This window comes from Lontra canadensis, unplaced genomic scaffold, assembly GCF_010015895.1.
Source record: "Lontra canadensis isolate GAN:19392208 unplaced genomic scaffold, GSC_riverotter_1.0 scaffold125, whole genome shotgun sequence".
Classification (NCBI taxonomy): domain Eukaryota; kingdom Metazoa; phylum Chordata; class Mammalia; order Carnivora; family Mustelidae; genus Lontra; species Lontra canadensis.
In genome coordinates, this window is record NW_022631119.1 from 2,385,859 (window position 1) to 2,413,815 (window position 27,957).

The window sequence follows — 27,957 nt, forward strand, 5'->3', positions numbered from 1 at the left end:
GGGCCCTGCCCAGCTGGAAGCAGGGACTGTTTGTGTAGACTCTGTGGCAGGAAATTGGACAAACCAGTGGTGGGAAGGGGGCTGAGTAGGACTTTCTGGAACAGATGGTTCAAATGATGCAACTTTATTTTAAGTTAATATTTACCATTGTTCCCTGGCCTTTACATATATTATCTCATCTAATATTCCCATAGCTCAGGCAACACCCCCATTTTACAGATGAGGAAACTGAGGCCCAAAGGTGGTACCTTGTCCACATTGACACGGCTAGGACATAGCAGTCAGGATTAGAACCTGATGCATTTGACCTCAAAATCTAACAGATTATGCTGACTCCCTCCTTTCCCCTCGGGTTCCCTCAGGCCCAACGGCTGCATTTGTGGAATTCCAGGGCCGTTACTTCATCACGGCTTTCTTGGAGAATGGGGGCGCTGAGAAGCCCGACTTCCGCCTGTACGTGTCGCCACCGCCGAAGGGGCCCCCGACGGCGGTGCAAGTGAGGGCGCACCCGGTGGGGGGACCGCCCTTTCGGCGCGCGCTGAACCTGCTGCCAGGCACTACCGCGTGGGTGCGCCTGCCCAGCGCTGTGGAGCTGCGGGGCTCGCGGCGGGCGGCGGGGGGCGCCGTGCGCTTAGCGGCGTCGCGACCGGTGGGCGTGACAGTGGTGAACGCGCGTGGGCGCACATCCCTAGACACGGCGCTAGCGCTTCCGCGCCGCCTGCTGGGTACTCGCTACGTGGTGGTGACGCCGTCGCTGCAGCCCAGCGATCGGCACAAGGAGTTTGCGGTGGTGGCCGGCGCTTGGCCCACGCGCCTGAGCCTCACGCCTCCGGTGCCCATCCTGCTGGATGGCGTCGAGCATGCTGCCGGCCGGCCCCTCCTCGTGCACCTCGACCCGTTCCAGGCGCTGCAGGTGCAGAGCGCAGGCGACCTCTCGGGCACCCGCGTCGTGGCCACTCGTCCCGTCGCGCTGCTGGCTGGCCACAGTTGCCTGCAAGCGAGAGATAAGGCCTGTGGCCATGTGTCCGAACAACTGCTGCCCCAGGATTACTGGGGCCGCGTCTACGCAGTACCCCCGTTCGCGCCCGCGGCTCCCGGACCCAGAGACCGTGTGTACGTGGTGGCGGACAGCCTGGGCAGCCTGAGCTTCTGGGGGGGCGGCGCCAAAGGGGCGCGGGCTCTGCGCCTCGGAACCGTGCTGCACTTCGCGGTGGACCCAGTGCGCCCCCTGGTGCTGCGCTCCTCCGCCGGCCTGCAGGTGCTCTTCCTGGCGGCCGCTGCGGCCCGCGGGGGCGTCGCCTACGATCCCTTCTTCGCTCTCCTGCCTGCGGTGGACGCATTCAGCCGCAGCTTCGCGCTTACCGCGCAGCCAGGCTTTTCCAACGTGGCGGTGCTGCTGGCGCGCGAGCCCACCCCGGTGCTCCTTGATCAGCAGCCTCTGCCCAACCTGCACTGGCGCCTAATCCCCGGCGGCCCAGAGCAGCACTCTGGTGAAAGCCAAGCGCCCGCTCCGGGTTTCGTCTGGACCGAGGTGGCATTTGGGCCTGAGCCCGGAGTGGTGCACTTCCTGGAAACTCCCGGGCCGCCGGTGGGTGTGCTTAGCTTCGGCACCGCTCCTGGCGCGGGCTTCGGGACCCAGGCCATGGGGCAGCCAAGCGTGGGTGAGCAGCACTGGGGCCCAAGGCGGTGGGAAGTTGAGCAGACACTGGGATTCCAGGAGATCAGGGACGGGGGAAATCGTTAACACTGTCTTCAGTTGCTCACATAGCAGCCCGAGAGGCAGGGTTTCTTGTTTCTTGTTTTTTGTTTTAAAGCAAATCTTCCGCTCAAAATCTTCCCATGCAATTATTATTACACCCAGCAAAAAGCACAGTGTTTTATGAGGCCCCATACAATATGTTCCCATTACCTCTCTGATCTCATCTCTTCTCCTTCTTGCCTTCCCTCACTCCAGCCCAGCCACACCAGCCACCTTACTTTCTTCTCCCTTCTCAGAACCTTCAACACTGACCATCCCCATGATATCTTTATGGATCTCACCCTCATCTCCTTCAAGTCTCTGCTCAAATGCCACCTTCTTACCAAGGCCAAATTGACCACTCCATTTAAAATCCTAATTCCCTATCCCTTACAAAACTGCAGCCCTTCCCTGATTTTTTTCACAGCTCGTCTCACTTTCTTTTTTTTTTTTTTTAATTTTTTTTTATTTTTTAAGATTTTTTTTTTATTTATTGATTTGACAGAGAGAGATCACAAGTAGACAGAGAGGCAGGCAGAGAGAGAGAGAGAGAGAAGCAGGCTTCCTGCTGAGCAGAGAGCCCGATGCGGGACTCGATCCCAGGACCCTGAGATCATGACCCGAGCCGAAGGCAGCGGCTTAACCCACTGAGCCACCCAGGCGCCCCTCGTCTCACTTTCTATATACTTACTTATTCTCTTTCTCTTGTCTCCCATTAGTTCTTTGAGGTCAGTGCTTTAAAAAAGAAAAAAAATTTAAGGAAGTTCCAAGATACACAGTTAATTGTACGATTTTTAGGTAGGGCAGTGTTCAACCCTTAGTAAATATTTGTGGAATGAATAATAATGGTTATAAGTTGTTAAATGTGCACCAAATCATATGCCAGGCACTGGGCTCAAAAAGGAAGTTATTGTTGAAGGTCACATGTTCTTTTTCTTTACTACAGTATAAATTGTAAACAGTGGGGTCAGGGGAAGGGATAAAATAATGGGTGCTTGACCTTCCCTCCAGTCTTTGAGGTTGACTATATAACAGTATTGTAATAATTCCTTTTTTCTGGCGAGGGGAAGGGCTGGAGGTCAAATCTTTTGCCAAGTTCATACAGCTAGAAAGTGGCAGAGTCAGGATTTGAACCCAGGTCTACTTGCTTCCAGAGCACAAGGTTTCAGCCACCTTTCTGTGTTGCTTTATTTTGTACTGCTTCACACAGACTTAGAGCCTAGACTTTTAAGCTAAGTGGTAAATTCTCTTATATATAATGTATGTACATTATACAGTATATTCCTCACAGCCACTCTGGAGGCAGTCCTCTTTATTACCCCCATTTTAAAAAAAAGATTTATTTATTTGAGAGAGAGAGTGTGGGGAGAAGGGCAGAGGAGAGAATCTTCAAGCAGACTCCCTGCCAAGTGGGCCCAATGTGGGGCTAGATCCTAGGACCCATGAGATCATGACCTGAGCTGAAACCAAGAGCCAGATGCTCAACTGACTGAACCACACAGGTGCCCCTGTTTTCCCCATTTTATAGAGGAAGCAGTTGAAGGCTGAAGGCAAGAAATCACCATCCAAAGCTACACACTGAGCAGGTGGCAGCTGCAAACCCAAAACCCGCTCAGGCTGCTGAGAAAGAGGCTTGTCACTTCAGCGCTCTGCCCAGACTACAGAGTAGCTGGACAGTGACCATGGGCCGGAATACAGTTTGGGTGCTCCCACTTAATCGCTTCCAGTCCCCAAAAAAACAGTGGGAGACGAGGGAGGTGACAGAAAAGTGAGGGAGGAGTCAGAAAGGCTGGGGTTTCTTAGAAATGAAAACATGGACTTCAATTCATTTATTAAAATTGGCTCAGAGCTGGATTCTGGAGGCAAAAGGCCTGGATTCAAATCCTGCTACAAGCTGTGTGACCTTAGGCAAGTCACATCACCTCCCCAAACCTCAACTTTCTCCTCTGTGAACTGTGAATAATAATACCAACAACTTCATAAGGTTCTTGGGGCATTTAAAAAAAATGAGTAATAGGAGAGTGTCTGGCATGCAGTAAACATTGGTTATTATTAATTTTCCACAATTTTTTTTTTTTTAGATTTACTTCAGGCTAGGCCTATTCTAGTCACCAGAGATGCAGCAGTGTACAACACAGAAACATTCCTACCACAAGGAGCTGATACTTTGGTTCATATTCTAATCCATACCAGAAGTCCTTATTATGTTTTGCTGGAAAATATGCAAACCCCTACAGAACAAAGTTATTTTTTAAAAGTTCACTTTGTAGGTGTCGAGCGTCATGCCTCAACAGCTATGAAAAAATAACTCCCCTCCCTGGGAAACGGGGTGGCTAGATCCCAACAGAACACACACACACACACATACACACACACACACACATTCTTAAGACTGCTTAACATGGCAAGCTGGAAGTCGACCCACAGATGTGTTTAGACTTACCAGCACAGAGATTTTGTAGTAACTGATCGGTGTTCTTGGATGGAGTCTGTGCCCTCCAGCTCATCACAGCCCTGTTGTATACCCACACTGTACTGACCATTTCTGTATTGTTCTCCGGTCCCACCCTTCTCTTTCTGACGATATAGGCCCGCTTCACTCTACATTGGGAACCCTGCTAGCTTATAGATGTTGAGTCTCCAAGGGCCCTAAAGGCCTAGGGCATGCAGACAGGAAAGGGATGGGACCAAATGCCAGGATCCGGTTCTGTTGCATCATTTCATCTCATCTCATCTCCAGATATTCTGACTGCGGAAGATCCGAACCCTCCCGCAGAATTCTATCCCCTTCTAGAATCTTCCCTGATGATGCCACTCCAGTTCCCAGGATCCTGTAAGGACCATGTATGCTCCAGTGGAACCACATGTTACCTCGTGAGGCACAAACCTGAGTGTGTGCCCGGCTCCCTGGCCACCGAGATCATGTTCAGTCCCAAGCCAGTATCTCTGAAGGACTCCAAAATGGTGTCCATCTCCAGGTCTAAAACCACAGCAGTGCCCAAACCAGGATCAGAGAGCACACCTGAAGCAGAGCCAGGGCTTGTCTCCATGGCCATGAATGAACTTCAGCCTCAATCTTTGGCTTTGGTAAAACCAGAACTTGAACCTCTGGGTCTAAAAGAACCATTTCCTGAAGCCCTGGTTGTGGCTGAACTAGCACCCGCACCTTTCCCCCTGCCCGTGCCCACAGCTGAACCAGAGTCCAAACCCAAGACAGAAACCATCCCAGCAGCCAAACTGGGGCTCAAGGTGGTGGCAGTGACTAAACCAGGCTCAGAGGCTTTCTGGCAAGAACTTGAAACTGTGTCTGAGTCCAAAATGCCATCGGAGGCCAAGTTGGAGACAGTGGACATCTCCAGTAAGGGGCCGGGGGACATCACAGGGGGTACCTGCTGGGTTTCTGGACTGCCATACATCTACACTTTTGACGGCTACTCTTTTCCTGTGCCTGGGGGCTGTACCTACATGCTGAGCCATTGTCCTCAGGCCCTACCCAGTGGCCTCCCTGCCTTCCAGCTGTGGATCGCCACCTCTGGAGAGAGGCAGCCCATGCACTTTGTCACAATGCGAATCTTTGGTGTCACCATCACTGCTGTCAAGCATGAGTTCGGCTTTGTGCAGGTAAGAACCATTATGTATGGAATCCTGGGAAACTGTATCCTTCTCTGTCCCTCATTTTTGTCAGCTCTACGGTGGAGGCAATCATATATAAGTCCATAGTCCCTTATCCAAAATGCTTGGGGCCCAGTGCATTTCTGATTGTGGAATTTCAAGCGGTCATACCACGCAAATGCCGTATATTATTAATAATCCCAACAAGTAGTACATAATTACAAACATTAATATCTCTGCAGTGCAAAGTCTGAATATGCACACTAAGTGGGATAAATGAAGGCATTAAGGACCCATACCACGAATTCAGATCAACTTTGGCTGCCAAATACGTTTTAACATCAAATACACAAAACATCTCAGTCTTCAGGCCACTTTTGCATTTGGGGCTAAAGGATTGTGGATCTCTAGCACCTGTTAACAGTTTCCTGTAAAGTGGAAATGAGTTAAAATACAGAAAGCATGGAACAGAGTCCACCTCCTGGTAAGTGTCATATGAGGAGTGTTTGCTGGGTTTATTGTCCCCTAATACTGACAACTGGAACCTCTACATTCTGGGAGCTTTGGACTTAACCTTGGACCACAGGCAGCCACTGGAAGGTGTGAAATTTCTCCTCAGGTTGGGAGGCATTTCTCTGCAAGGTTGTGGGGACTAGGATATATTTAATCAGGGTTGCTAGAGGGAGTAAACCTATGAGGTTATGGATGTACTAAGCCACTCCTCAGCACCACTGTAGAAAGACAATGCACTCTGGAAACTGATGGTCTGAGTTCAAATCCCTGGTTGACCATCTGTTATCTGTATGACCTCAGGCAAATTATTTAAACTCTCTGGGCCTTAGTTTCTTCATCTAGGAAAATCAAGATGATAAAAAGATTTCACTCATCAGACTGTGGGCTCATGTGTGGAAATGGGCTCCAATGGGCTCATGTATGGGAAGCTCAGAAGTACAAGATGCTAGGACCAGATGCAGGAGCCCATGGTTCTCCACACTCCCCTCCACACACTCTTGGGAACCCACCTGCCACCAGGAAAAAGTGGATCAGGAGTGTGGCATCAGGATGTCTGAGAGTGTAGTTTTAAGTAGGAGGACCTCTCTAAGAAGATGAAACTTGAGCCAAGTCTTAAAAGATGTGAGGAAGAGAGCCATGGGCACTCCAGGCAGAGGGAACAGCAAGTGCCTAAGGCGGGAATCTGACAGGCACATTAGAGGAACTGCAAGAAGCCAGGCTGAAGAGGAGGGATTGTGGGAAGGAGGAGAAGGAGAGACTGTATGGGCTCTTAACAACTTTGTCTTCTATTCTGTGTAAGGTGGAAGCCAAGGGAAGATTGTGTGCGGAGGAGGGTGAAATATCACTTGGGTGTTAGCAGGATCTCTGTGGCTGCCATGAGGGGAAAAGACCATGGGGCTTGTGAAGGACGCGCAGTGAGGAGGTTGCTACCATTGTCCAGGCAGGAGATGGTTGGACCAGGGTGGAGGTGGTGAATAAGAGTAAAAATGGGGTGGTAACCTTCTCAGTGATTGGATGGAAAAAAATAGAAATCATGGATTGGGAGGAGAGTTTTCGAATGATCCAGAAGTTCTTGGCAGAGGCTCTTGATAATTGGGGAAAAGACATTGGGGTCCTAGCTGAAGGCTCTCCTGTGAACTGGAGACTTCTTAGTAGAATCACTTATCTAGATTCCTAGAAGGAAGACTTCTGAATTTTGCATGAGGTCACATCTGGGTATTGGTAACAAGAGTCCTGGTTAGAAAAAATTAAAAATAATTTAAAAAATAAAAAGATTCCTGGTTAGTGGATGGAGTGACCGTCCAACCGAATAATGGCTCTAAATTTTCCGAGGAGAAATTTCAGACATGCCAGTGGCTGCATATGGTCCTAGGAGACGTCCAAGGTCACATGATTTGGAGGTTCCTGATGCCAGTGTTAGGGGACAAGAGGCATTGCAACCCTCCTCCTATGAAGCGTGAGGTGGACTCTGTGCCAAGTGCTTTTCATAACTCCTTCCCACCTTCCCTCCCCCAAAGTCCCCACTCTCTTCGCATTCCCAAATCCAAGCCCCTCAGCCTCCATCCCCCGCTTCCCCTCAAATGCTCAGGAATGCGTGCTTTCTGTCACTGTCCCAGTAACTCCTGACTCCTGCTCTTGGGTCACCCCTGCAGGTGGACCACCAGCGGCTCCGGCTGCCTGCGACGCTGCACGGAGGAAGGCTGCGGTTGCATTTCCGCAGCTCAGAACTATGGGCAGAGGCAGGTCTGAAGCAAGAGCCACCAGCGCTGCGCCTGGTGTACGACTGGCAGCACGCGCTCTCTCTGCAAGTGGCCAAGGGCTACCGGGCGCACGTGGTGGGCCTGTGCGGCAACTTCAACCAGGACCCGGTAGACGATGTGGGCGGTCCCGACCTGCGTGCTTTCTTGCGAACTTGGGCCTTGCAGCCACCGGACGCCCCATGCCACGCCCTCTGGGCTGCTCCCTGCGCCAAGCCAGCGTCCCCAGCCGAGACCCGAGGGCCCTGCGCCATTCTGGCCGATCTGAACGGGCCCTTTAGCCCCTGCCACGACGTGCTGCTGCCTGCGCCCTTCGAGATCAGCTGCAGGGCTTGGATCTGCCCCTTTCCCAACTACCGACCTGCGCTTTGCTTAACTCTCCAGGTCTACGCGCACGCGTGTCAGCGCCTGGGTGTCAGCATCGACTCCTGGAGATTCCAGACTGGCTGCCGTGAGTGAGCCTTAGATGGAAATATGGGTTACTGGGGAAGGGGATTCTGGGACTTAGGGGGTGGCACTCCTTGATGCTGGAGTTGATTCCTGAGGCAAGCCTGCAGGGTCCCTGGGGTGGGACTGCGGAAGCACCAGAGGCTGGGTTCGTTGGGTGAGGGCATGGAGACTCCTCCACCCTAGAGGCGGGATTTCTGGTTTCTGGGAGCTGGAACACCTAGGTCTTGGAGTGTGGGGTTTCTGGGTCCTAGGGCAAAGGCTTCCAGGTCCTGGGGTCCAGAATTAGTTAATTCTAAAAGGCAAGTTTCTTGCATTTGGTGGATGGAAAAGTCCTCTAGGTGACAAGGACTCCAGACTCTGGGGTGAGAGTTTTGTGTCCCAGGGCCAGACTTTTATGTTCTAGAAAGGGGACTTCTGCTTTCTGATGATAGAAACTTATTTACTCTGTGAGATGGAGATTGCTGGAAAGCCTCCATTCTAAGAAGGAGGATCCCAGGATCCTAGTCACGACTCTTGGAAGCTGAGGGCTAGAATGGCTCCATTTCGGGGGTAACTGAATAATTAGTTCTTTGGAACCAGACTGGGAGGTCCTGATGTGAACACTCTCTCCATTCCACCTTCTTCTCCTCTGCCCCCAGCCATTGAGTGCCCCCAAAACAGCCACTATGAGCCGTGTGGCTCCTCCTGCCCCAAGACGTGCATGGGTCCATTGGGAGCGTCGTGCCCACTGCCCTGCGGGGAAACGTGCGCCTGTGACGCCGGCTATGTTCACAGCGGTCCTGCCTGCGTCCTGCGGCGCCGGGGACCTGGTGGCTGTGGCTGCACACACCAGGGACGTCTGCTGGGACCAGGCGAGACTTTATGGGAGGGTGTGGGCTGCATGCGCCGCTGTGTCTGCCCAGCTTCAGGAGGGAGCGTGATCTGCAGCCAGGGTGGTTGCAGGCCAGGTGAGCGCTGCATTCTGTCCCACGGCCTGCGCACCTGTGTGCCCTGGAGCATGGCCACATGCGTGGCAGCCGGCGGAGGTCACTACATCACCTTCGATGGGCGCCATTTTCGCTTCCCTGGCTCTTGTGTGTACCTGCTGAGTGGCCTTAGTTCTCCCGCACCCCAGGAGCTGGCAGACTTCCGTGTGCTCCTGGGCACCGGTCCTGATGGAGTCCCAAGTAGCCTTGAAGTGCTTCTGTCTGGTTACCACCTGAAGCTGGACCCCAAGGAACCCGGTCATGTCCTGGTGAGAAAATCCCAACCCTGCCCACACATGTACCCAGGGAATCCCACTTTATGACCTCTGACCTAGAGTCCTCACCTCAAGACTCCCAACCCTGATCCCTAGATCCCCCTAACCTCACGCTAGGGTCATACCTTGAATTTTTGTCCTATGATACTGGACACTCAACGCAGAACTGCCACCTCCTTCCTCTTGCCCCATGGTCTCTGACCCAGCCGCTTAACTTTAATCCCCCAAAACTAACCTCCAAATCAGAACTCAAGCCTTAACTCTTTAGGACCAAACCCTAAATCCAGAAGCCCCTTACCCAGTCCCCTATAACTTCTGGTGGCAAAGGAAAAATGTTGTAATGTTGTTGGAAAGACTGCAGCGAAGGCACTTACTAGGCATCAATGTAATAACAAAGAATGCACGAGAGTCCTTTTAAGGTAGATACAGTTGACCTTGCCATTTTCCAGATGAGGAAATTGTGGCCCAGAGAGGTGAGGCCATTTGCCCAAGGTCACACAGCTCATAGATAACAGAGCTGGTATTTAAACCTTGGCATTTCGGCTCCAGGGTCTGTTATGCTGTCTCTGCAAATAGTAAACAAACAAACAACACATGACCTCAACTTCTTCCTTTGTGAAACATAATTCAGAGTCTCCAATGACTCTGACACCACTTCAGTGTGGCAAATTTACCCATCAAGGTGGGAAAGACACTGGGTAGAGACGTTGGGAGAGCAGCTGTGGGGCTTTGGGGATGAGGGATGAGTATTCACCGACCAACCGAGGACAGGACCCAGACACCGTCAGTTATTTTTCATCAGCAGTTTGCCTTGGCTCTATTTTAAATTTATCACTGATTGCCATTTTTTTTTTCTTTTGGGGGGAATTTTTTCATTGTAATTTTATTGAATCTATAACTCCAATTGGAGAGACTGTTGAGTTTTCCAGCCCACCAATATGGTATATTTTTCCTTTTGTAAGTCTTATTTTATTTATTTTATTTTATTTTATTTTATTTTATTTTATTTTATTTTATTTAAATTCAGTTAGCCCCAGAAACACTGCCTTCCAGTGAGGGATACAAATCCTTACTTTATCCTTCCAATTTTTTCCAGTGAATGTTATTATTTCTTTCATTTTACAGAGAAGTAAAATTGCCAAAGTGAGACAGCTAACCAAACTAGGAGCAAAGATTTGAACCCAGATAACTTAACCCCAAAATCAAAGGACACTTAACTACCTCACTTCACTGTCCTAACACATGTAGTTATTAAAATCAGACCATATGAAGCTGCCAATACTCAATGTTTTTTCCTACAAATGTGGCAGTTTCATATAGTTCAACCTAAGTGTTTGAGACAAATACTCTTGGCTTTGAGTGTCTGGGACAAAAACTCCTAGCCTTGACTTCATTGTGATCCCCTGATCACAGAGCCCAGTCCTGATTCTGGGCTCTTGAAACTCCAGTCCTGACCCAAGAATCCCATTTATTCATTCAATTAGCACTTATTGAATACCTACAGTGTTCCAGCCACCATTCTAGGTTACATGTGTTTAACTGTATTTCAGACGCAATTTCAGTCCAAGTCCTGGGCATCCCCAGACCCAATCCAGGAATTCCAAATCCCCAGTTCCCAAAGCTTACAAACCCTCACCCCCAATTCTTACACTCTCAGCCCCAGCAGCTGTGGGCAAATATGGTTAGACCAGGAACAGCAGCTTCAACATTTGTATATTTGCATAGCACCCTGGAGCCCCTGCCATTACCTAGAAATCCCAGCATCTCTAGGACACTACAGCCTAACTTGACCAATGAGCCTTACTCATTCATCCATGCATTAGTTCAATAAATATTTATTGGACACAGACTAAGTGCCAGGCACTGCACATGTGTCACTTTCAGATGCTGTTGGTTTCCACTCCCCAAATCTGATCCAGGAATCTGATCTGGTCTGATCCACAGACCCAAACCCCAGAATCCACAGTTCTCATCATCCAAGTATTTGTTGGAAAAAGTATCAGTACAATGGACAGCATCCCAAGCTTTTAGTTTGATTTTGCTTTTTTTGTTTTCGGTCCTAATAGACCCCTAGTCCCTCAACAAGGCCTTCTGGAGGCCCTGCTCGTACCTAGGGACATAGGCATCCTTTGTACTGATACTGGGTCCCTAGAGCCCCAGCTTGACATACCCTCTTCACACAGGTGAATGGAGACTGGCAGAATCTACCATTCCAGGCTCTGAGCAACAGTACCCTCATCTTTCGCCATGGCTGGGACACTGTGATCAGCTGCCCCTTTGGCCTGCGCGTGACCTATGCCCCTGGGATCCGCGTGGTAGTGGATCTTCCAGCAGCATATATGGGCCATGTGGCGGGGCTGTGTGCTGACTACAATGGGGATCCCACGGATGACCTCCAGGTGCCTGGAATTGTGCTGGGCACCAACATGCCTGAGGATGCACTGGCTTGGGCCTTTGGCCATAGCTACTTGGTGGGTTCCCCGACTGAGTGCCTGAATGCTGCTGACAAGAGGCCACTGCCGCCACCATCCTGTGTCACCCTGCCAACCACCAGCACCCCAGCCCACTTTGCCCACATCTGTGACATCCTTTTGGACCCCCTGGGGCCCTTCCAGCTGTGCCATGAGATGCTGGCACCAGGCCCCTATGTCCAAGATTGCATGGTGGATGTATGCCTGGGTATTGGACCCTGCCCCATGCTCAGCCTCTACTGTGAAACTTGCCAGCTGCTGGGCGGCCAAGTCTTCCCCTGGCGGAATTCAAGTCTGTGCAGTGAGTGCCTAGGGCTTCAGTCCAGCCTCTCCATCTTTGCTCATCTGGGGAACCTGGTCCCACTCCTGACTGAGGTCCAGCTTCTGGGCTGTTGCCCATCCCAGGGTGTCAGCTCATCCCTGCACAATGTAACCCTGAGACCCTGGACTTCCCACTGCGCTGACTTCCACCCATCCCTCCACTCCCCACCAGACCCTCAACCTTGGCCCATCCTAAAGTGTCAGGGCTACTCCAACAAAAGTCCAGCACAGCTCTCATCCTTCCCTCTTCTTAGCCCTCCTTATGGACCAGCCCTTTACCCCTTACCTCTCAGGGACTCAGACCTGTTCATGGTCCAGCCACCCAACCTTTATCCATCCAGGCCCTACAGATTGGCTCTGACTCTGATCCATGGTTAACTACCTGGTCTTTTGCTATTTGAAGGTTCCTGCAGCTCTGCCCAAGTAGACCTTTACCCCTCCAGGGCCCCAGATGCCCTATCCTAGCCCCAGAGGTGGAGGGTGAGAATCCCAATAGGCAATGCCTTGAAGCAGTCCTCCAATCCGCCTTCGCAGGCCCGCTGTGCCCCGCACACTCGCACTACACGCTGTGCGCTCCGGATTGCTCAGCCACTTGCGCGGGGCTGAAGACACCGCCTGGCTGCCACGGCCCTGGGTTCTGCCGCGAGGGCTGCCTGTGCGACGCGGGCTTTCTGCTGAGTGGCGCCGTCTGCGTGCCCCAGGCTCAGTGTGGCTGCCTGAGCGCCGGCCGCTACTTGGAACCCGGCGCGCCGCTGCCTCCCCCTCACCCCGCGACCAACCGCTGCTGCCGTTGCCACGCCGGCGGCCAGGTGGTCTGCAAACCTTGCCGCGCAGCCCGGGGCCGCCCAGGCGTCTGCCTCGCCTCAGACGGACTCCGCTTCCGCACCTTCGATGGCACCACCTTCCACCTTCCAGACGCCTGCACCTATTCCATGGTGGGCACGGGCATGGGCCGCCTTCGCGGTGTGTGGCCCTTCGAAGTGGTGCTGGAGAAAGACCCACGGATGCCCGAGCTCCGCCGCGTGCTGCTCCGCGTGCATGGTCACCGCTTCGACCTAGACTGGGAGGACTGGGGAAATATCACGGTGAGTCCCCGCCCCGTGGTCCGCCTCCTTTCAGCTGCCTGGCAGTCTCTGTTCTGACAGGTGGGATCTCCCAGTGTCGCTGACTGATGCCCGCCTCTCTCCAAAAACCTCATTTCCACTCTTCTCCTCCTCCCTTCTCCACTGCCCCCTCTCCTTCTGCCCCTTCCCCTTTCAATCCCTCTCTCAACAGTTGTGTCTGCACATTCCCGTCCCATGATGCTCAGGATCACCCACGCCCACCCTGCCTATTTCCCCTGCGGCCAATCTTCATCTTGGCCTCTTTTCGTCCTCCACCGGAAAGAAGGTGCCCTCTCCTGCTCCACGCGCCCTCTCCTGCTCCAAACTACCATCACCTCTTCCCCAGAAGGCCCACCCAGCCTTCTCTGACCCTTGCTCCCTGCTGGCCCAACCCCCTCTTTGGTGCCCCTGCCTCCCCACTGCCCTTCCTCTTGAGGTCTCCCCATCTTTTTCTCTCCGAAGTGGTCCCTCCCTTCTCTCCTCCTCCTGTCCCCACATCCCCTCCTTCCTCATTCCCAGCTCTACCGTCCTCTGCTGCCTTCCTCCCCAGGGCCGTAGATGCTCTCAGGTACCTCTCCAGCCCCTGAGTAAGGAGTTTCCCTCTCTCTCTGCACTCCAGGTTCACCTCCTCACTCTCCCTACCCCGCACTCAACTCCCCCCCTCCCCCTTCCCACAATGCCCACTCCCAAGCGCCGCCTTGAATGTCCCTACCCCTTGACTCCTCTCCTCCCCGGGTCCCTCTTCTCACTCCAACAGTCCCTTCCACTCTTCCCCTGTTCTGGCACACACTCCCCGCACCACCCCTGCTCACAGTCTTCTCCCCGTTCTCCCCAGACCCGGTCCTACCCCCTCACCCTAGGCTGTCCCACCCCTGCCCGCAGGTGGACGGCGTGCGGCGCTGCCTGCCCTTCGCGCTGACCAACGGCAGGGTGCGCGCCTTCGCGCGGGGCGCCTCCGTGGTGCTCGCGGTGCGTGGGGGCCCGCGCCTGCTTTTCGGGCTCGGTGGCCACCTGAGCGTGGAGCTGCCTGCGGCCTACCGCGGCCTCACGCGCGGCCTCTGCGGCAACTTCAACGGCAATGCGTCTGATGACCTACAGCTGCGGCCCGGACCCTGCGGCGCGCCACATCCCTGCCCGGGTTCGGGCTGTCCACCGGCCGCCGGAAACGCGGGCCCAGACCCAGCGTGGCGTGGCGCTTGCGGCCTCCTGCGCGAGCCCAGCGGCCCCCTGGCACCCTGCCACGCACTCCTGCCGCCGGAGCCCTTCTTCCAGGCCTGCGTGGCCGACATGGGCCGCGCCCGCGGGAACCGCAATGTGCTCTGTGCCTTCCTGCAAGCCTACGTGGCTGCCTGCCAGACGGCTGGTGCGGATATGAAGCCCTGGAGGGCTCCCAGCTTCTGCCGTATGTCCCCCCGCAGAGGGCTTCAGAGCCGGCCCGGGTGGGGTCCGGGGAGGGAGACTGCGGTCTGGGCTTCATTCATAACACAGGTGTTAGTTGAGGACCTACTATGTGTCGGTTCCAGCTGATGATACAGCACCGAATGGGACAAAGCCCTGCACACCCTGTGGCTGGGAAAACAGATTTGATTTTATCCCTTAGCTAACATTTATAGAGCACTCATTCAATATCAGGTGCTGTGTTAAAATTGTTCCCCTGGACCAGCACTACTCAGGGTTTGTTTACAATGCGAATTCTTGCCCTGTCCCAGACTTACCGGATCAGAAACTCTGGAGTGGGACCCAGCAATCTGTTTTAACAAGTCCTGCAGGAGACCTGGACACAAGGCTGTATCTGAGAACCTGTTTTACCTGCTTTAAGTCTGCTCACTCCATCTGTGAACTGCTCCAGGAGTTAGGGACATCTGTCTAACCTTAACCCTAACCCTAACCCTAGTGGAGGCCAGAGGCACAGAGAGTTTTCCAGATCTCACAGCCAGTAGGGGGCAGAACTGGCTGGTCGCTGGGCCCCAGAATCCCCTCTCTAGGGCCCTAGGCTCTCATTTCTCTCACAATAATGTAAAAATAGTTCAAATAATAACATGAAAAGAACAGCTGACCTTACTGTGCCAATTCTCCCAAGAGCCCCATCAGGCAAGTACACTTCATGGATGAGGGAAACCAAGGCATAGATAGATAAGGAATTTGCCCAGAGTCACACACCTAGAAAATGACTTATTAGCTGGCATCTGGATATTTTATTCATTTAACAAACTCTCATCAACTTCCAACTTCTCTGTCCACATGTATTCTCCTTGATCCTCATGGACTCTCGGCCTCACCTTGACTTACTGTGGTGTCAGCGTCTATCTCCTTCTGACCTCCTTCTGTCTCTAGGTTCAAAAGTTCCTGGAGGGAATCTGGGTTGCTCTTGGAATCTGGGGTGCTCTTTACTTACAGATGGATGGTCGCCTCCATCTCTGTCTGTCATGGTCAGACATGGGATTGGGAGGGAAAACCCCATAAAAGACAAAAGAGCAGGGAAGTCCCTTTAGCCGTATCTGGGATACATTCAAGCAGCTAGTGCATTAGTGCATTGTGTAGCATATGCGGACACTGCTCAGTCCCTGCTGGTTGTTATCGTTGTCACCATTAATCTGAGGGGGAGGTCTACGATCTGAGGGTGCTGGGCCAGCAGAAGGCAGGCCCCTGGCTTGCCAGAGTCTGACAAGCCCCCTCTCCACAGCCATGCAGTGCCCCCGCCACAGCCACTACAGTCTGTGTGTGAACCCCTGCCCTGCGGCCTGTCCAGGTGTTCAGGAAGTGGTGCGGCTCCCCACTCCCTGTGCTGAGGGCTGCGAGTGTGAAAATGGATTCTTCCCGGCCGGGCGTGACTGCGTCCCTGTGGACCACTGTCCTTGCTTCCACAATGGCCAGTACTTCCCTGTGAGCATCCTCTTGGGTCCTCCCACTTTGCCTCGGATCTCCGCACACCTCCTTGTGTGGGTTTCATCTCAGAACCTCTGGGTGCACCTTCCTTTCAAGCTACCTCCCTTTTCAGCTTTCCTCCCTTTCTCCACAGCCCGACCAGATTGTCCTCATCAAGAACTGCTCCTCCTCCTGTACCTGCCAGCTAGGGGAGGGTGTGGCCTGTGTCAGCTTCAGCTGCCCTATGCAGGAGGTCTGTGGCATCACAGATGGAGTCCTAAGTTGCCGTTTGCAAGGTGCCTGGGGCTGTGGTCTGAGGGGTCAGAGATTGGGGCATGACCCCTAAGTCCTGGGAAGGACGGGACTGGTGACCCAGACCCCTGGGACTCATAAGTGCCTGATCTTCTCTCTCCCCCACAGACACCTTGGGCCCTGCCCCGAGCTCTGTGGCCCCACCACTGGTTCCCCCACCTTCCCCATCCCAGCTCCCGAGCCCCAGTCCCCAGTGCCCAGAAAGCTCCCACTTTGTTCCATGTGGCTCTGCATGCCCAGCCACATGTGCCAACCCTGTAGCCCCAGAGCACTGCCAATACCCCTGTGCTCCAACCTGCCAGTGCCTCCCTGGCTACTTGCTGCTAGGGGACCGATGCGTGCCCCGTGCCCACTGCCCCTGCTTCCTGCACCAAGGCCAGACTTTCTGGACAGAAAACTGTACTCAGCAATGTCACTGCCCGACCACTGGGACCCTGGTGAGCAAGCTTCCCCAGTGTTGGCCTGACAAGTGCAATGGTCACTGTAAGGCCTCCATAGGTGGCTGGTACCACTGCCTGTTAGTGCCGTCCCCACCCAGTCCCACTGTCATGGAGAAGTCACTGGTCTGTGCTGCCACTGGAGACTTCCACTTCCACACATTTGGAGGAACCCACTATGAATTCCCTGGCTCTTGTGTCTACCGCCTGGCGGGTATCTGTGGCACAGCCCATGCCAACCTTGAGCCCTTCAGTCTGGATTTGACCCCATTGCTGCGGCCACGTGGCTGGACCAAGGCCCTGACCCTCTCAGCCTGTGGCCTGAGGCTGGACATGAGTCCAAAAGATCTCAACCACATCCGGGTGAGTTTTCAAAGGCTCCAGATCAACCTACTATCCTTCACCATCCTTACTACCCACAGATAACCCACCGTGAACCCTCTTCATTGACTCTCATGGGTCCTCAAAGATGTCCTCCAATTTCCTCGTGGTCCATTGACTTGCCTGTTGACCCCTTCCCACAGACCCTCTATTTGAGATTCCTATTACCCTTGAGTCTTCTATTACCTTCCCATTAACCCTCCACTGAGTCCTCAGTTGACTCCCCTTTAACCTAAGACAGCCTTGATCTTCCCATTGACCTTCCTTTTCTCCCCCATCTAATATCCCACAAACCCTTCACTACCCCTCCCGAAATGATCCTCCTACTGTTACATTGACTTGCACATTAACCCCATTTACTATCCTCTTAACCTCACCCCACACCCCATAGGTATGTACTCCTGTCTTTGTGGGTTTTTTTAAAGATTTTATTTATTTTATATGACAGAGCTCACAAGTAGGCAGAAAGCAAGAGGGTGAGCAGAGAGCCCGATGCCGGGCTTAATCCCAGGACCCCCAGATCATGACCAGAGCTGAAGGCAGAGGCTTAACCACTGAGCCACCCAGGTGCCCCCCCCCATTGTACCTGTCTTTGATTCTTAGTCTCACCGTTTGAGTCTTCCTTAGACTGTCCCATTAAAATTCATTGACTCCACCCCCTTTTACCCACTGACTGAGTCTCCCCATTGCCACCCAAAGCCACATAAGCATTCTCTTGATCCTCAGTACCCTTTGTATTTGTCTATCCACTTCCTTCATTATCCCTTTTCTTATCCTCCTGTTGATCCCTTACTGACTCCTCCCTACTGACTTTCTAATTATTCTTTTTACCCTTTGTTGATCTCCCATGGATCCCTCATTAACTTTTAATTAATCATTCCATAATTGACCCTCCCCCCACCACACACATACACACATGGAATCCTTTACTGACCCTCCATTTAGCTTTCACTGATGGTCCACTGAATCTCCCTATGATTCCTAATGACTATCCCTGTTAACCAATGTTTCCCCTTGATCTTTCTCTGATCCTTTATCGACATTCCCAAGAATTTCTACTGACAGCCACTATATCCCTCCCCCGCTGTTCTTGCCACCTGCATGCGCTCCCTGTAGGTGGATGGAATTCTGGAATCACTGCCCTTCTTTCACGGCCACTGCCTCCGTGCCTACTACCAAGGCCACCAGCTCTGCGTAGACACGGACTTCGGCCTCTCCCTGACTTACGATTGGGACAGCCTGGCACGTGTAATGCTGCCGAGGCGCTATGGACCCTACCTGTGTGGGCTGTGTGGCCAACACAGTCCGAGCAGCCCCACCATGGAGGTGCCTGACACCTGGAAGGTGGCAGAAGTGTCTGGTTGTGGCCCATTCTGCGGGCCCCTCTGTCCCGGCCCCTGCCCAGAAGCCAAGCGCACTGGATTCGCTGGAGACGCCTACTGTGGGCTGCTGACGGCAGCCGAGGGTCCCTTCAGGTCATGCTACGCCGTGCTGGACCCGCTCCCGTTCATGGACAACTGCCTGGACGACGTGTGTCGCCACTACGGCGCTCATCACATCGTCTGCCGAGCCCTGACGGCCTACACTGTCGCCTGTCAGGCTCTGGGCGTGCGCCTGCGGCCCTGGAGGACGCCTGACTTCTGTCGTGAGTGCGCAGGGCTTGGCAGAGATAGTGGGTGAATCTCGGAGGAACTGGCCTTTGGGATACCAGGGGAAGAACGCGGAAGGACCAATGGAGAAGTTCAAGTCTGGGTGGGTGGAGCCAGGTGCAGAAGGGTGGGACTTGGAGAGGAGTTAGATCTCCCCTTAGAGGGACAGCAGTTTATTAACGAGCTCTTTCTTCCTGTCTTTTGTGCCTGTCTCATTCTCACTGTCTCTCTGTCTCCCCGGTGCTTCTCTGTGCCTCCCTGTCTCTACCTCGCCTTCCTATTCTCTGTTCCTCGTTCTCTCTCCCCGCCGTGTTGCTCTCCACGACCCCCCCGCCGCCCCGGCCCCCCACCCTCCGTCTCCGTCTTCCCGTCTGTTCCTCCCTCCCGTCTTACCCGTTTCTCCCACCCTCGCTATTTCTTCCCCGCGTCTCTCCATCTCTTTCCCCTCTCTGGGGGCCCACAACCACACCCCACCCCGCGGCCCTCCCCAGCCTTGCGCTGTCCGCCGCACTCGCACTACGAGCTGTGCGGCCCGTGCTGCCCCGCCACGTGCGCTGGCCCAGAGAGCTGCTCCGGTCGCGGCGCCAGCTGCTGTGAGGGCTGCGTGTGCGACGCGGGCTTCGTGCTGAGCGGCGCCGCCTGCGTGCCTGCGGCCAAGTGCGGCTGCCTCCGCGCTGGCCGCTACCGAGCTCTGGGCGCCGCGTGGTACCCCGGGCCCAGCTGCGCACGTCGCTGCCATTGCGGCCCGGGCGGCGCGGTGACGTGCGGGCCGCGGCCGTGCCGGCGCGGGCGAGTGTGCGGCCTGCGCGGAGGCGAGCGCCAGTGCTTGCCGGAAGGACGAGGCAGCTGCGCCCTCGCCGGGCCCGCGCACGTGCTCGCCTTCGATGGCCACGTGCTCACGCTGCCCCCGCCCGCGCCCTTCCCTTCTGGGCCCTGCCGCCACCTGCTGGCCCGCAGCGGAAGCCAGGGGCCCTGTCGCTTCAGCCTGGACGCGGCCCGCGATGGGGCCGGGCTGCTCAGCCTGCACCTCAACATCTCCGGGCACCACCTGCAGCTACACCGCTCCCTTGTCGGCGTCATCACGGTATGTGTCCGCTCGACTGTGCCCACGCCCCGCCCTCTCCCTCCTGGAAGTGCCTCACTTTCCCCCACCATAAGTAAAATGGGCGTGTCCCTCAAGGCTTATGAGATGGTGCAAGTATGTGACAAGGTAGGAGCATTGCCTGGAACGGAGTAATGGCTCAGGAAAGCATAGCTGTCAGATATGCATTGCCACTTCTTACCCAGGACTGGAGAAAATCAGTCCTTAAGGATTATTTCAGTAAACTGAAGAGTCTCTCTGTGGTCCAGGAAAGCCCTGGAGGATTTGATGGGCAGCAAGTCCTGGGAGAGCTCACATCCTCTAGGGAAACACATAAGTAAATAAATAAGTAGTACATCCAATCATGGGTATAAGAACTACAAAGATGAATAAAAGAAGGGAGAGAGAGCGAGTACAAGAACAGAGTAGGGACGCCTGGGTGGTTCAGTTGGTTAAGCGGCTGCCTTCAGCTCAGGTCATGATCCCAGTGTCCTGGGATCGAGTACCCACATCGGGCTCCCTGCTCAGCGGGAAGCCTGCTTCTCCCTCTGCCTCTCTGCCTGCCACTCTGTCTGCCTGTGCTCTGACAAATAAATAAATAAAATCTTAAAAAAAAAAAAAAAAGAACAGAGTAAAGAGGTTTAACATTTAAATAAGGTGATGGGGAAGACCCCTCTGAGAAAGTAACATTTGAGTCAAAATCTGAAAGAAGTAAGGGAGCGGAGGGGGTCCATGTGGACATCTGGGAAGGAGCAAACCAGGCAGAGGGAATGCAAAGTGCAAAGGTCAGGGAAGTGGCATGGGAACAGGTTCAGCCTTCTCAGCCCTGATCCTGACCCCTTTCCTCCACAGGTGGATGGTGAGCATTGCCGGCTGCCCTGGGTATTGGCAGAGGGCAGGGCCTGGGCCACTTTGGAGGGCCGCCATGTAGTGGTATACACGGCCTGTGGGCTACATCTCATGTATGACTGGGACAGCCAGATGCGCCTGACTGTACCTTCCACCTTCCATGGCCAGCTGGTGGGGATCTGTGGGGCCTTTGGTGGCAAAGTTGGCCCCCTTGACCTACCTCTAGACAAAAGGTTCTGGCCCAAGGGCCTGGTCACTAACCCCTGCCCGCTGCCCCAGCCCAATCTTGACTTTAGCATCAGCTGCCCCACTCAACGTGCCCAGATCGTCAATGCTCCTGAACTATGTAGACTTCTACAGGCACCCGATGGTCCCTTTGGCCGCTGCCTGGACCATATCAGCCCCAAGCCTTTCCTCAGGATTTGTCTGCAAGACATATGTCATACTCAAGGCCAGCACCTCGGTCTCTGTGATGCCCTCACAGCCTATACTGCAGCCTGTCAGGAAGCTGGCATCCCTGTGATACTCTGGAGGGGCCCCAAGCTTTGCCGTGAGTGCTCTGGGTGGGTCTGGAATGCATCTGGGGCAGGTTGCAGGCAGCAGGAGGAGCCCCTTCTGATGGGGATCAGAGAAGCCAGGACATAGAATAAGTAGAATGTGGTGGGAAGGGCATCTGAGGGAAAGAGAACTGAAATTGCAAAGGTGTGAAGGTTAGAAAATATCAGTGGGAAGCTAGCAACAGGAAGAGGCAACAGGATTGGAAAGGGAAACTTGAATCCTAAGCATGGGCCTTTGCCATCTGCCTGCAGCCATGGCTTGTCCACCCCGAAGCCACTACAGCATCTGCGCACGGACCTGTGTTGGGGGCTGTGTCGAGCCTACCAGCCCTGCGCACTGTTCTACCCAATGTTACGAGGGCTGCGAGTGTGACCCTGGACTCATTTTTGATGGCACAGATTGTGTGTCTCAGGACCACTGCGGCTGTTTTCACAGTGGACGCTACATCCCTGTAAGAGAGGTCACCAGGCATGGGCGGGTGGATGCAGAGTTTCCCATACCTCATCATAAAATGTTCCTTGGACCACGCTATATCAGTCAGCATTTGCAGTTGTAATTGCTAGAAAATGAGGCCAAATATCTTAAATACAAGGATATATCTACCTTTAATTGTTTAAATTTGAGGCCTTCAGGCATGGCTGGATTCAGGGGCTCAGATGACGTCACTAGGACTCAAGTTTCTTTCTGTCTTCCATCCCTGCCTTTTCTTTCCTCCATATTGGCTTCCATATGAAGTAGGCTCTAGGTCCAAATGCTATAACAGAGGCTCAAAATTGCAGTGGCTTAAACTCAGTAGAAGCTTGTTTCTCTCTCATGTATAGTCCAAGAATAACCAGTTTGGTTCCTCCAAGTCAGAGACTCAGGCTCCTTCTATCATGTGGTTCTGCCTCTTCTGTAGTATTGCGATCATTTGCTCCCAACCACATCTACAGTCATGCAAGTTGGCCAAGGAAAAAGAGGGGAAGGAAGGTCAGGCCTCCTCTCTTTAAGGGCATAACCCAGAAGTAGGACATACCACTTCTGTTCACATCCCATTGGCCAGAACTTCACAGAAGGGCCCCATCTGGCTGCAGAGGAGGCCAGAAGATGTCTTTCTGGTGGAGTCTAGCTATAAATATTAATTCGGGGGAAGAAATGGAGAATGGATATTTGAGGACATGCATAGCCTCATTCTCCAACCACTTCTGAATGTAGGGTATGGTGGTCTCCTCCTGCTCCAAGTTTATGATGTACATTTAGCCATCTCAGTGGAAAGACAGGCTTCTCTTTCAGTAGTTACAGCAGAAGTCCCAGTACTGACTCCTGTTGTCCCAGGGTAGGTCATTTGCCTATTCCTAAGCCGATCACAGAAGTAGAGAGATGGGGTACTCTGATCTGTCTCTGACTGGCCAGGCCTGGGACATGTGCCCAGAGCTGAAGCCAGAGCATAGGTATATCATCTAGGAAACCCCCAAGACTGAAAGTGGGGCTAGTTCCCCAAAGAAAGTGGAAGGCTGTTACCAGAAGACCATGGATGGACCCCCAGCAAGCAAAGCATTCCCTTCAAGGTTTTGCAGCTCTTAAGAGTCAATTCAGAAGAAAGGACCCCCAGGATGGCTGACATAGTTGTCTGGAGATTAGTGGTTACTGGATTGGAAAAAACATGAAGGTTTAAACCCCAGACCACCCTGGAAATGAAGAGATGCCCACACCAAGAGGAACAAGGCATAAGGGCTGATAGATCTGCCGTTGTGTTTCCACTCCACACTGGCACTGACACTAGCCACACATCAGCATTTGCAGGGAGCTCTTAAGGCTTTTCACACACCAATGAAAAGCGGGCGGGTCGTCCTAGATTAAAAGAGACTTAAAAACCACCATGGTCAAATGCAGTACACAAGGCTTGATTAGATCCCAATTCAAAAAATGTCATTAATAGACATTTAGAGAGACAGTTTGAAGAAACTCATCAAACTTTTTTATTTTTGCCCATCTCATAGAGAAAAAATATCTCAATGGATTTTTTAGTTTGTATTTGTCTTACTAGGAGGTTGAGCATCTTTTCAAATGCCTAAGAAACATTTATGTTTCCTTTTCTATTCACTTTCTGAATAGCCTCTGCCCATGTTTTTAGATTGACTTACTGGTCTTTTTTTTTATTTCTAGGAACTCTTTATATGTGAGGGAACTTAGTCCTTCATGATGTATGTTTTATACATATGCTTTATTTTTTTATATTCCCAATGGTTTTTTGAATCCGATTTTGAGTCTGTCTGTCTCTGCAGGTTGGGGAAGCTCTGGTCCTACCTGGCTGCCAGGAACGCTGTATGTGCTTGCGTGGTCAACGCCTCCAGTGCCAGCCCTTTTCCTGCCCACAGGGCACAGGCTGCATCCTGGATAGGGGTGTGCGGTCCTGTGAAACTGGGGAGGGTGCTACATGCCACCTCGAGCCAGGGGGCCACTTCACCACCTTTGATGGCTTTAGTGGGCTCACACCCATGCCTGTTACATCCTGCGCCTATGAGCTAGCCACAGTGGTGGGTTCCAGAACTGAGGATCCTGACTGGTTCCATGTCATTGCTGACTTCCTGCCCTGTCCTGGCTGCACTACTCGAAAACCACGAGTGATCATCGGCTTCAGGGATGGCTGTGCAGCTGTGGGAACCAATCAAGAAATATGGGTAAGGGACTTCCTCAATTCTAGCCAAGACTCTTTTGTAACCTGGCACTGATCCCTGGGGCCTTTTGATCCTTCGGTGGCCTTCCATAGCCTTTTGACATAGAACTGTCCCATCACCCTGATCTCACGTTGACCTCCATTGGCTAACTGTCTTTGTCCTGATCTCCCATGACCCTCTAGAGCCCACATAAACTTCACCTTGGACTTCTCAGGACCCACTGACTCCCCCTTGACCCTCTAGATCCCACATAAACATCACCTTGGAGTTCTCAGGACCCACTGACTCCCCCTTAACTCAAGTCCTGCTGAACTCCTGGCAACCACTGACTGAGAGATCAGAGCTCTAATGGGGGAAGCCCAGGCAGAATGATCAGGGCTGGGATGGGGAAACCACAGGGAAGAGGTGGAAGCTCAGAGGAGGCACCCTCAGTTTAGGAGACCAGTGAAGGAAAGTGACAAATGAGCTGAGACCTGATATTAGGCTGGGGGTGAGAGCAGGGAGAAGTATTACAGAACAAGGCCAGGGAAAAGGAGGGACCATATTTGGGGAGTAGTGGTAAAAATCAACTATTGATTTTAAAATAGCCCACTAAATATCCATGGACTTAGGACCAAGGAGGTCATTAGCGACTTAAGAAATTGTGGCAGAGGGATGTCTGGATGACTCAGGTCATGATCCTGAGGTCCTAGGATCGAGTCCCACATCGGGCTCCCTGCTCTGCAGGGAGCCCGCTCCTCCCTCCACCTCTGCATCTGTCTCTCATGAATAAATAAAATCTTAAAAAAAAAGAAAGAAATCACAGCAGGGGGGTAGCTCCTGGATTGCAGGTTTGAGGAAAAGCAGGAACAGATACCTCTCCTGACAAGTTGCAAACTCCCCTTGTCAAACAGATGAGAATAGAGCTAAGCCAGGAAGAGGCAGAGGGCAAGGGTACCTTAGAACTGATTTACTGCTAGGATTTTGTTATGGGAGAAACTCAGGGATGTTTAAGTGCTGATGGGAAGAAGCCAGACAAGGAGAGGTTGGAAATCCAGCAGAGAGAGATCCCAGGGAGGAGGACAGCTGGCTCTCCTAAGGAACACAGAAGCAAGGGAGCAGTAGAATTGGAAGTGGGCAGGCAAAATGGTTAGTACTTATAAGAGGAAAAGGAACCTGAAACCCCATGCTGAGAAGCAGAACACAGCTGTGTGGTGGAGGCTAGTTGTAAATGGGAAGACGGTCCAGCAAGAGAACAGCTGGGATATCTGCCACAAGCTGGCAGGTAAGCTAAGGTAAGCTAAGCCAGAGCCTTTAGTTAAAGGATCGAGACCCTGATTGTGTGTCTCCTAACCTTCTAATGTAACTATGGACGAGTGAGTGGCTCAACCTCTCGATACCTCAGTTTGCTCAACCACAAAAAAACAGTACTTACCACATAGCGTAGCCGTGAGGATTCCTGCAAAGTACGTGGCATATACTAAGGGTTCGGTAAGTAGAAGCTGTGACTGTTCTTTGGGGCATCTGGCTGGCTCAGTCAGAAGAGCTTGAAACTCTTGATCTTGGGGTCATGAGTTCAAGCCCTACTTTGGGTGTAGAGATTACTTAAAAGTAAATAAACTTAGGGGCACCTGGGTGACTCAGTTGGTTAAGCAGCTGCTTTTGGCTCAGGTCATGATCTCAGGGACCTGGGATCGAGACCCAAGTCAGGCTCCCTGCTTTTCCCTCTCCGTCTACCCCTCCCTCTGCTTGTGGTTGCACTCTCTCTCTCAAATAAATAAAATCTTTAAAAAAAAAAAAGCAAATAAACTTAAAAAAAACTTTTTTTAAAAACTGTGATTGCTCTTGCAACCACTTTTATATTATTAATGGAGAGACGGTACATATTGCTGGATGGTTAAGAACACAGTTTATGAGGGGCGCCTGGGGGGCTCAGTTGGGAAGCCTGCCTCTCCCTCTCCTACTTCCCCTGCTTGTGTTCCCACTCTTGCTCTGTCTCTCAGTCAAATAAATAAATTCTTAAAAAAAAAAAAAAAGAACACAGGTCATGAAATCAGACCCTTTTGGTTCAAAACTGCTCTGCCACTTACCAGCTATGTGAGCCTGGGCAAGCTGTGTTAATTCTCTGGGCCTCAGGTTTATAATCAGTAAAAGGCAAGAGGCATATAGGCATACAGTACTGATCTACCTTATCAGGGTGTTAGTGAGGATTTAAGATCAGTTAAATGCTTTAATATTGGGTGCCTGGGTGGCTCCTTGGGTTGGGTATCTGCGATCAGCTCAGGTCATGATCCCAGGACTCCCCTATCCGGCTCCCCGCTTGGTGGGGGTTGGTCTGCTTCTCCCTCTGACCCTCTCCTGTCTCTCGGGCTTTCTCTCTCTCAAATAAATAAAATCCTTCAAAAAATAAATACTTTAGGGATGCCTGGGTGGCTCCGTCAGTTAAGCCGGTGCCTTCAGCTTAGGTCATGATCCCAGGGTCCTGGGATTGAGTCTCATACATCAGGCTTCTTGCTCAGCGGGGAGCCTGCTTCTCCCTGTTCCCCTCCCTTGGCTCACGTGGGGCTCTCTTCCTCTCTCTCTCTGTCAAATAAATAAAATCTTTAAAAAATGAATAAATAAATACTTCAATATCATTAATTACATAAAATATAAATTAGGTGACAATATGTTTAAATATCAATTGTATCATAATACTGCAATGTACTGTCTTACATTATCTTATTAAATAAACATTAGAGCACTTGAAATAATGCCTGGCACAGAGTATGCGTAAACAGTTACTAGGTTATGAAGACACAGGTGAGAGAGATGCGACAGCTTCCTAAGGCTTTTTGTTCTCTAAAACTCCGTTTTAGGAAAGAGTTTATTATGGAAAATCTCAAGCATCACAGGAGAAGAGAGAGTGGTGTTATAAAACTGTTACAGTTACAAATATTTTGCCGTTCTTGCTTTCCTCTTTTCCTCCCACTCTTTTTGCTTTGTTCGTGCTGGAGGGTTTTTTTTTTTTTTAAGTTAGGTTTTTTTTGTGTTTTTTTTTTAAGATTTTATTTATTTATGGGAGAGAGAGCGAGCACAGGCAGACAGAATGTCAGGCAGAGGCAGAGGGAGAAGCAGGCTCCCTGCAGAGCAAGGAGCCCGATGTGGGACTCGATCCCAGGACGCTGGGATCATGACCTGAGCCGAAGGCAGCTGCTTAACCAACTGAGCCACCCAGGCGTCCCTGTTCGTGCTGGAGGGTTTTTAAAGGAAATCCCAGACCTTATTCCTCTAGCGAAAACCTGGATATGCATTTCTGATAGAGAAACGCGGCGGGATTCACGGTGGTTTCTGAGCCGCACCTTGGAATTCAAACCCTAATCGCCGCCCCTGACCCGCCTCCCCAATCTACAGGTGAACGGACAACCTGCGCGGCTCCCAGCCCAGGTGTGCAGGGGCGTGGTCGCACGCTGGGCGGAGGGCTCCCAGGTTGTCATCGAGAGGTCCCCCACGCTGCGGGTGCTGGTGGGGCCGGAAGGGGCCGTGGCCCTACGGGCCTCCCCCGCGCTCCAAGGACGCCTCCGAGCAGCCTGCGGGGACTACAACGGAATTGCAGCCGACGACCTGATACTCCCCGGAGGACTCCGGGGTGCCAGCCTAACCGACGTGTTCCAGGCGTGCCGGGCTCGGGGCTTCAACAACTGGTGAGGACTTGCCCTTCTCCTGCCCTGGTACTTGACTCACATCGGCAGAGGGCGCGATTAGCGCAACTCCCTGCGCCCTAGGCAGCCTTTGGGCACTGGGAGCCCACACCAGTCTGTGTCATCCCACAGCACGGAGAAGCTTGTTACTCCAGCCGTGACACAACACTTCGCCTGACGCCGTCCCTCTGTGTGTCCCCGTGGCTGGGACCTCCTGACACACACCTGCCCTTGGGATGGGAACCCACGGACCTCCCCGAGATTGTTTTAATAAATAACATGACCAAATCTGCTTGTGCCTATA

The 27,957-nt window shown here is 52.6% G+C and overlaps 2 protein-coding genes across 2 annotated transcripts; one reads left to right on the forward strand and one right to left on the reverse strand.

The window, feature by feature from the left end:
* Positions 1–123: 123 nt before the first annotated feature.
* On the reverse strand, positions 124–1,644 carry LOC116857591. The gene is made up of 3 exons (XM_032841834.1): positions 1,612–1,644; positions 1,118–1,459; positions 124–991 (listed from the first exon to the last, which is right to left on the reverse strand). The coding sequence occupies exons 1-3, from the start codon at positions 1,642–1,644 to the stop codon at positions 701–703; spliced, it is 666 nt and encodes a 221-aa protein (XP_032697725.1). The 3' UTR covers positions 124–700.
* On the forward strand, positions 1,335–27,941 carry LOC116857578 (IgGFc-binding protein-like). The gene is made up of 15 exons (XM_032841818.1): positions 1,335–1,661; positions 4,479–5,359; positions 7,516–8,071; positions 8,709–9,304; positions 11,494–12,082; positions 12,637–13,187; positions 14,088–14,607; positions 15,889–16,088; positions 16,225–16,366; positions 16,491–17,182; positions 18,317–18,845; positions 19,341–19,933; positions 23,602–23,997; positions 27,367–27,656; positions 27,786–27,941. The coding sequence occupies exons 1-15, from the start codon at positions 1,643–1,645 to the stop codon at positions 27,829–27,831; spliced, it is 6,600 nt and encodes a 2,199-aa protein (XP_032697709.1). The 5' UTR covers positions 1,335–1,642; the 3' UTR covers positions 27,832–27,941.
* The last annotated feature ends 16 nt before the right edge of the window (positions 27,942–27,957 follow it).

What these genes read in the sequence shown, in the direction of transcription:
- LOC116857578 (XM_032841818.1), top strand. An exon ending in ATGAGTTCGGCTTTGTGCAG is followed by an intron (nt 5,360 to 7,515) that starts GTAAGAACCATT and finishes TCACCCCTGCAG; the next exon opens with GTGGACCACCAGCGGCTCCG. An exon ending in AAGATCTCAACCACATCCGG is followed by an intron (nt 17,183 to 18,316) that starts GTGAGTTTTCAA and finishes CGCTCCCTGTAG; the next exon opens with GTGGATGGAATTCTGGAATC.
- LOC116857591 (XM_032841834.1), bottom strand. Translation starts at nt 1,644, where the DNA reads ATGGCCTGGGTCCCGAAGCCCGCGCCAGGAGCG. An exon ending in CGAAGCCCGCGCCAGGAGCG is followed by an intron (nt 1,460 to 1,611) that starts GTGCCGAAGCTA and finishes GCCGGGGATTAG; the next exon opens with GCGCCAGTGCAGGTTGGGCA. An exon ending in CCCAGGCTGTCCGCCACCAC is followed by an intron (nt 992 to 1,117) that starts GTACACACGGTC and finishes TCTCGCTTGCAG; the next exon opens with GCAACTGTGGCCAGCCAGCA.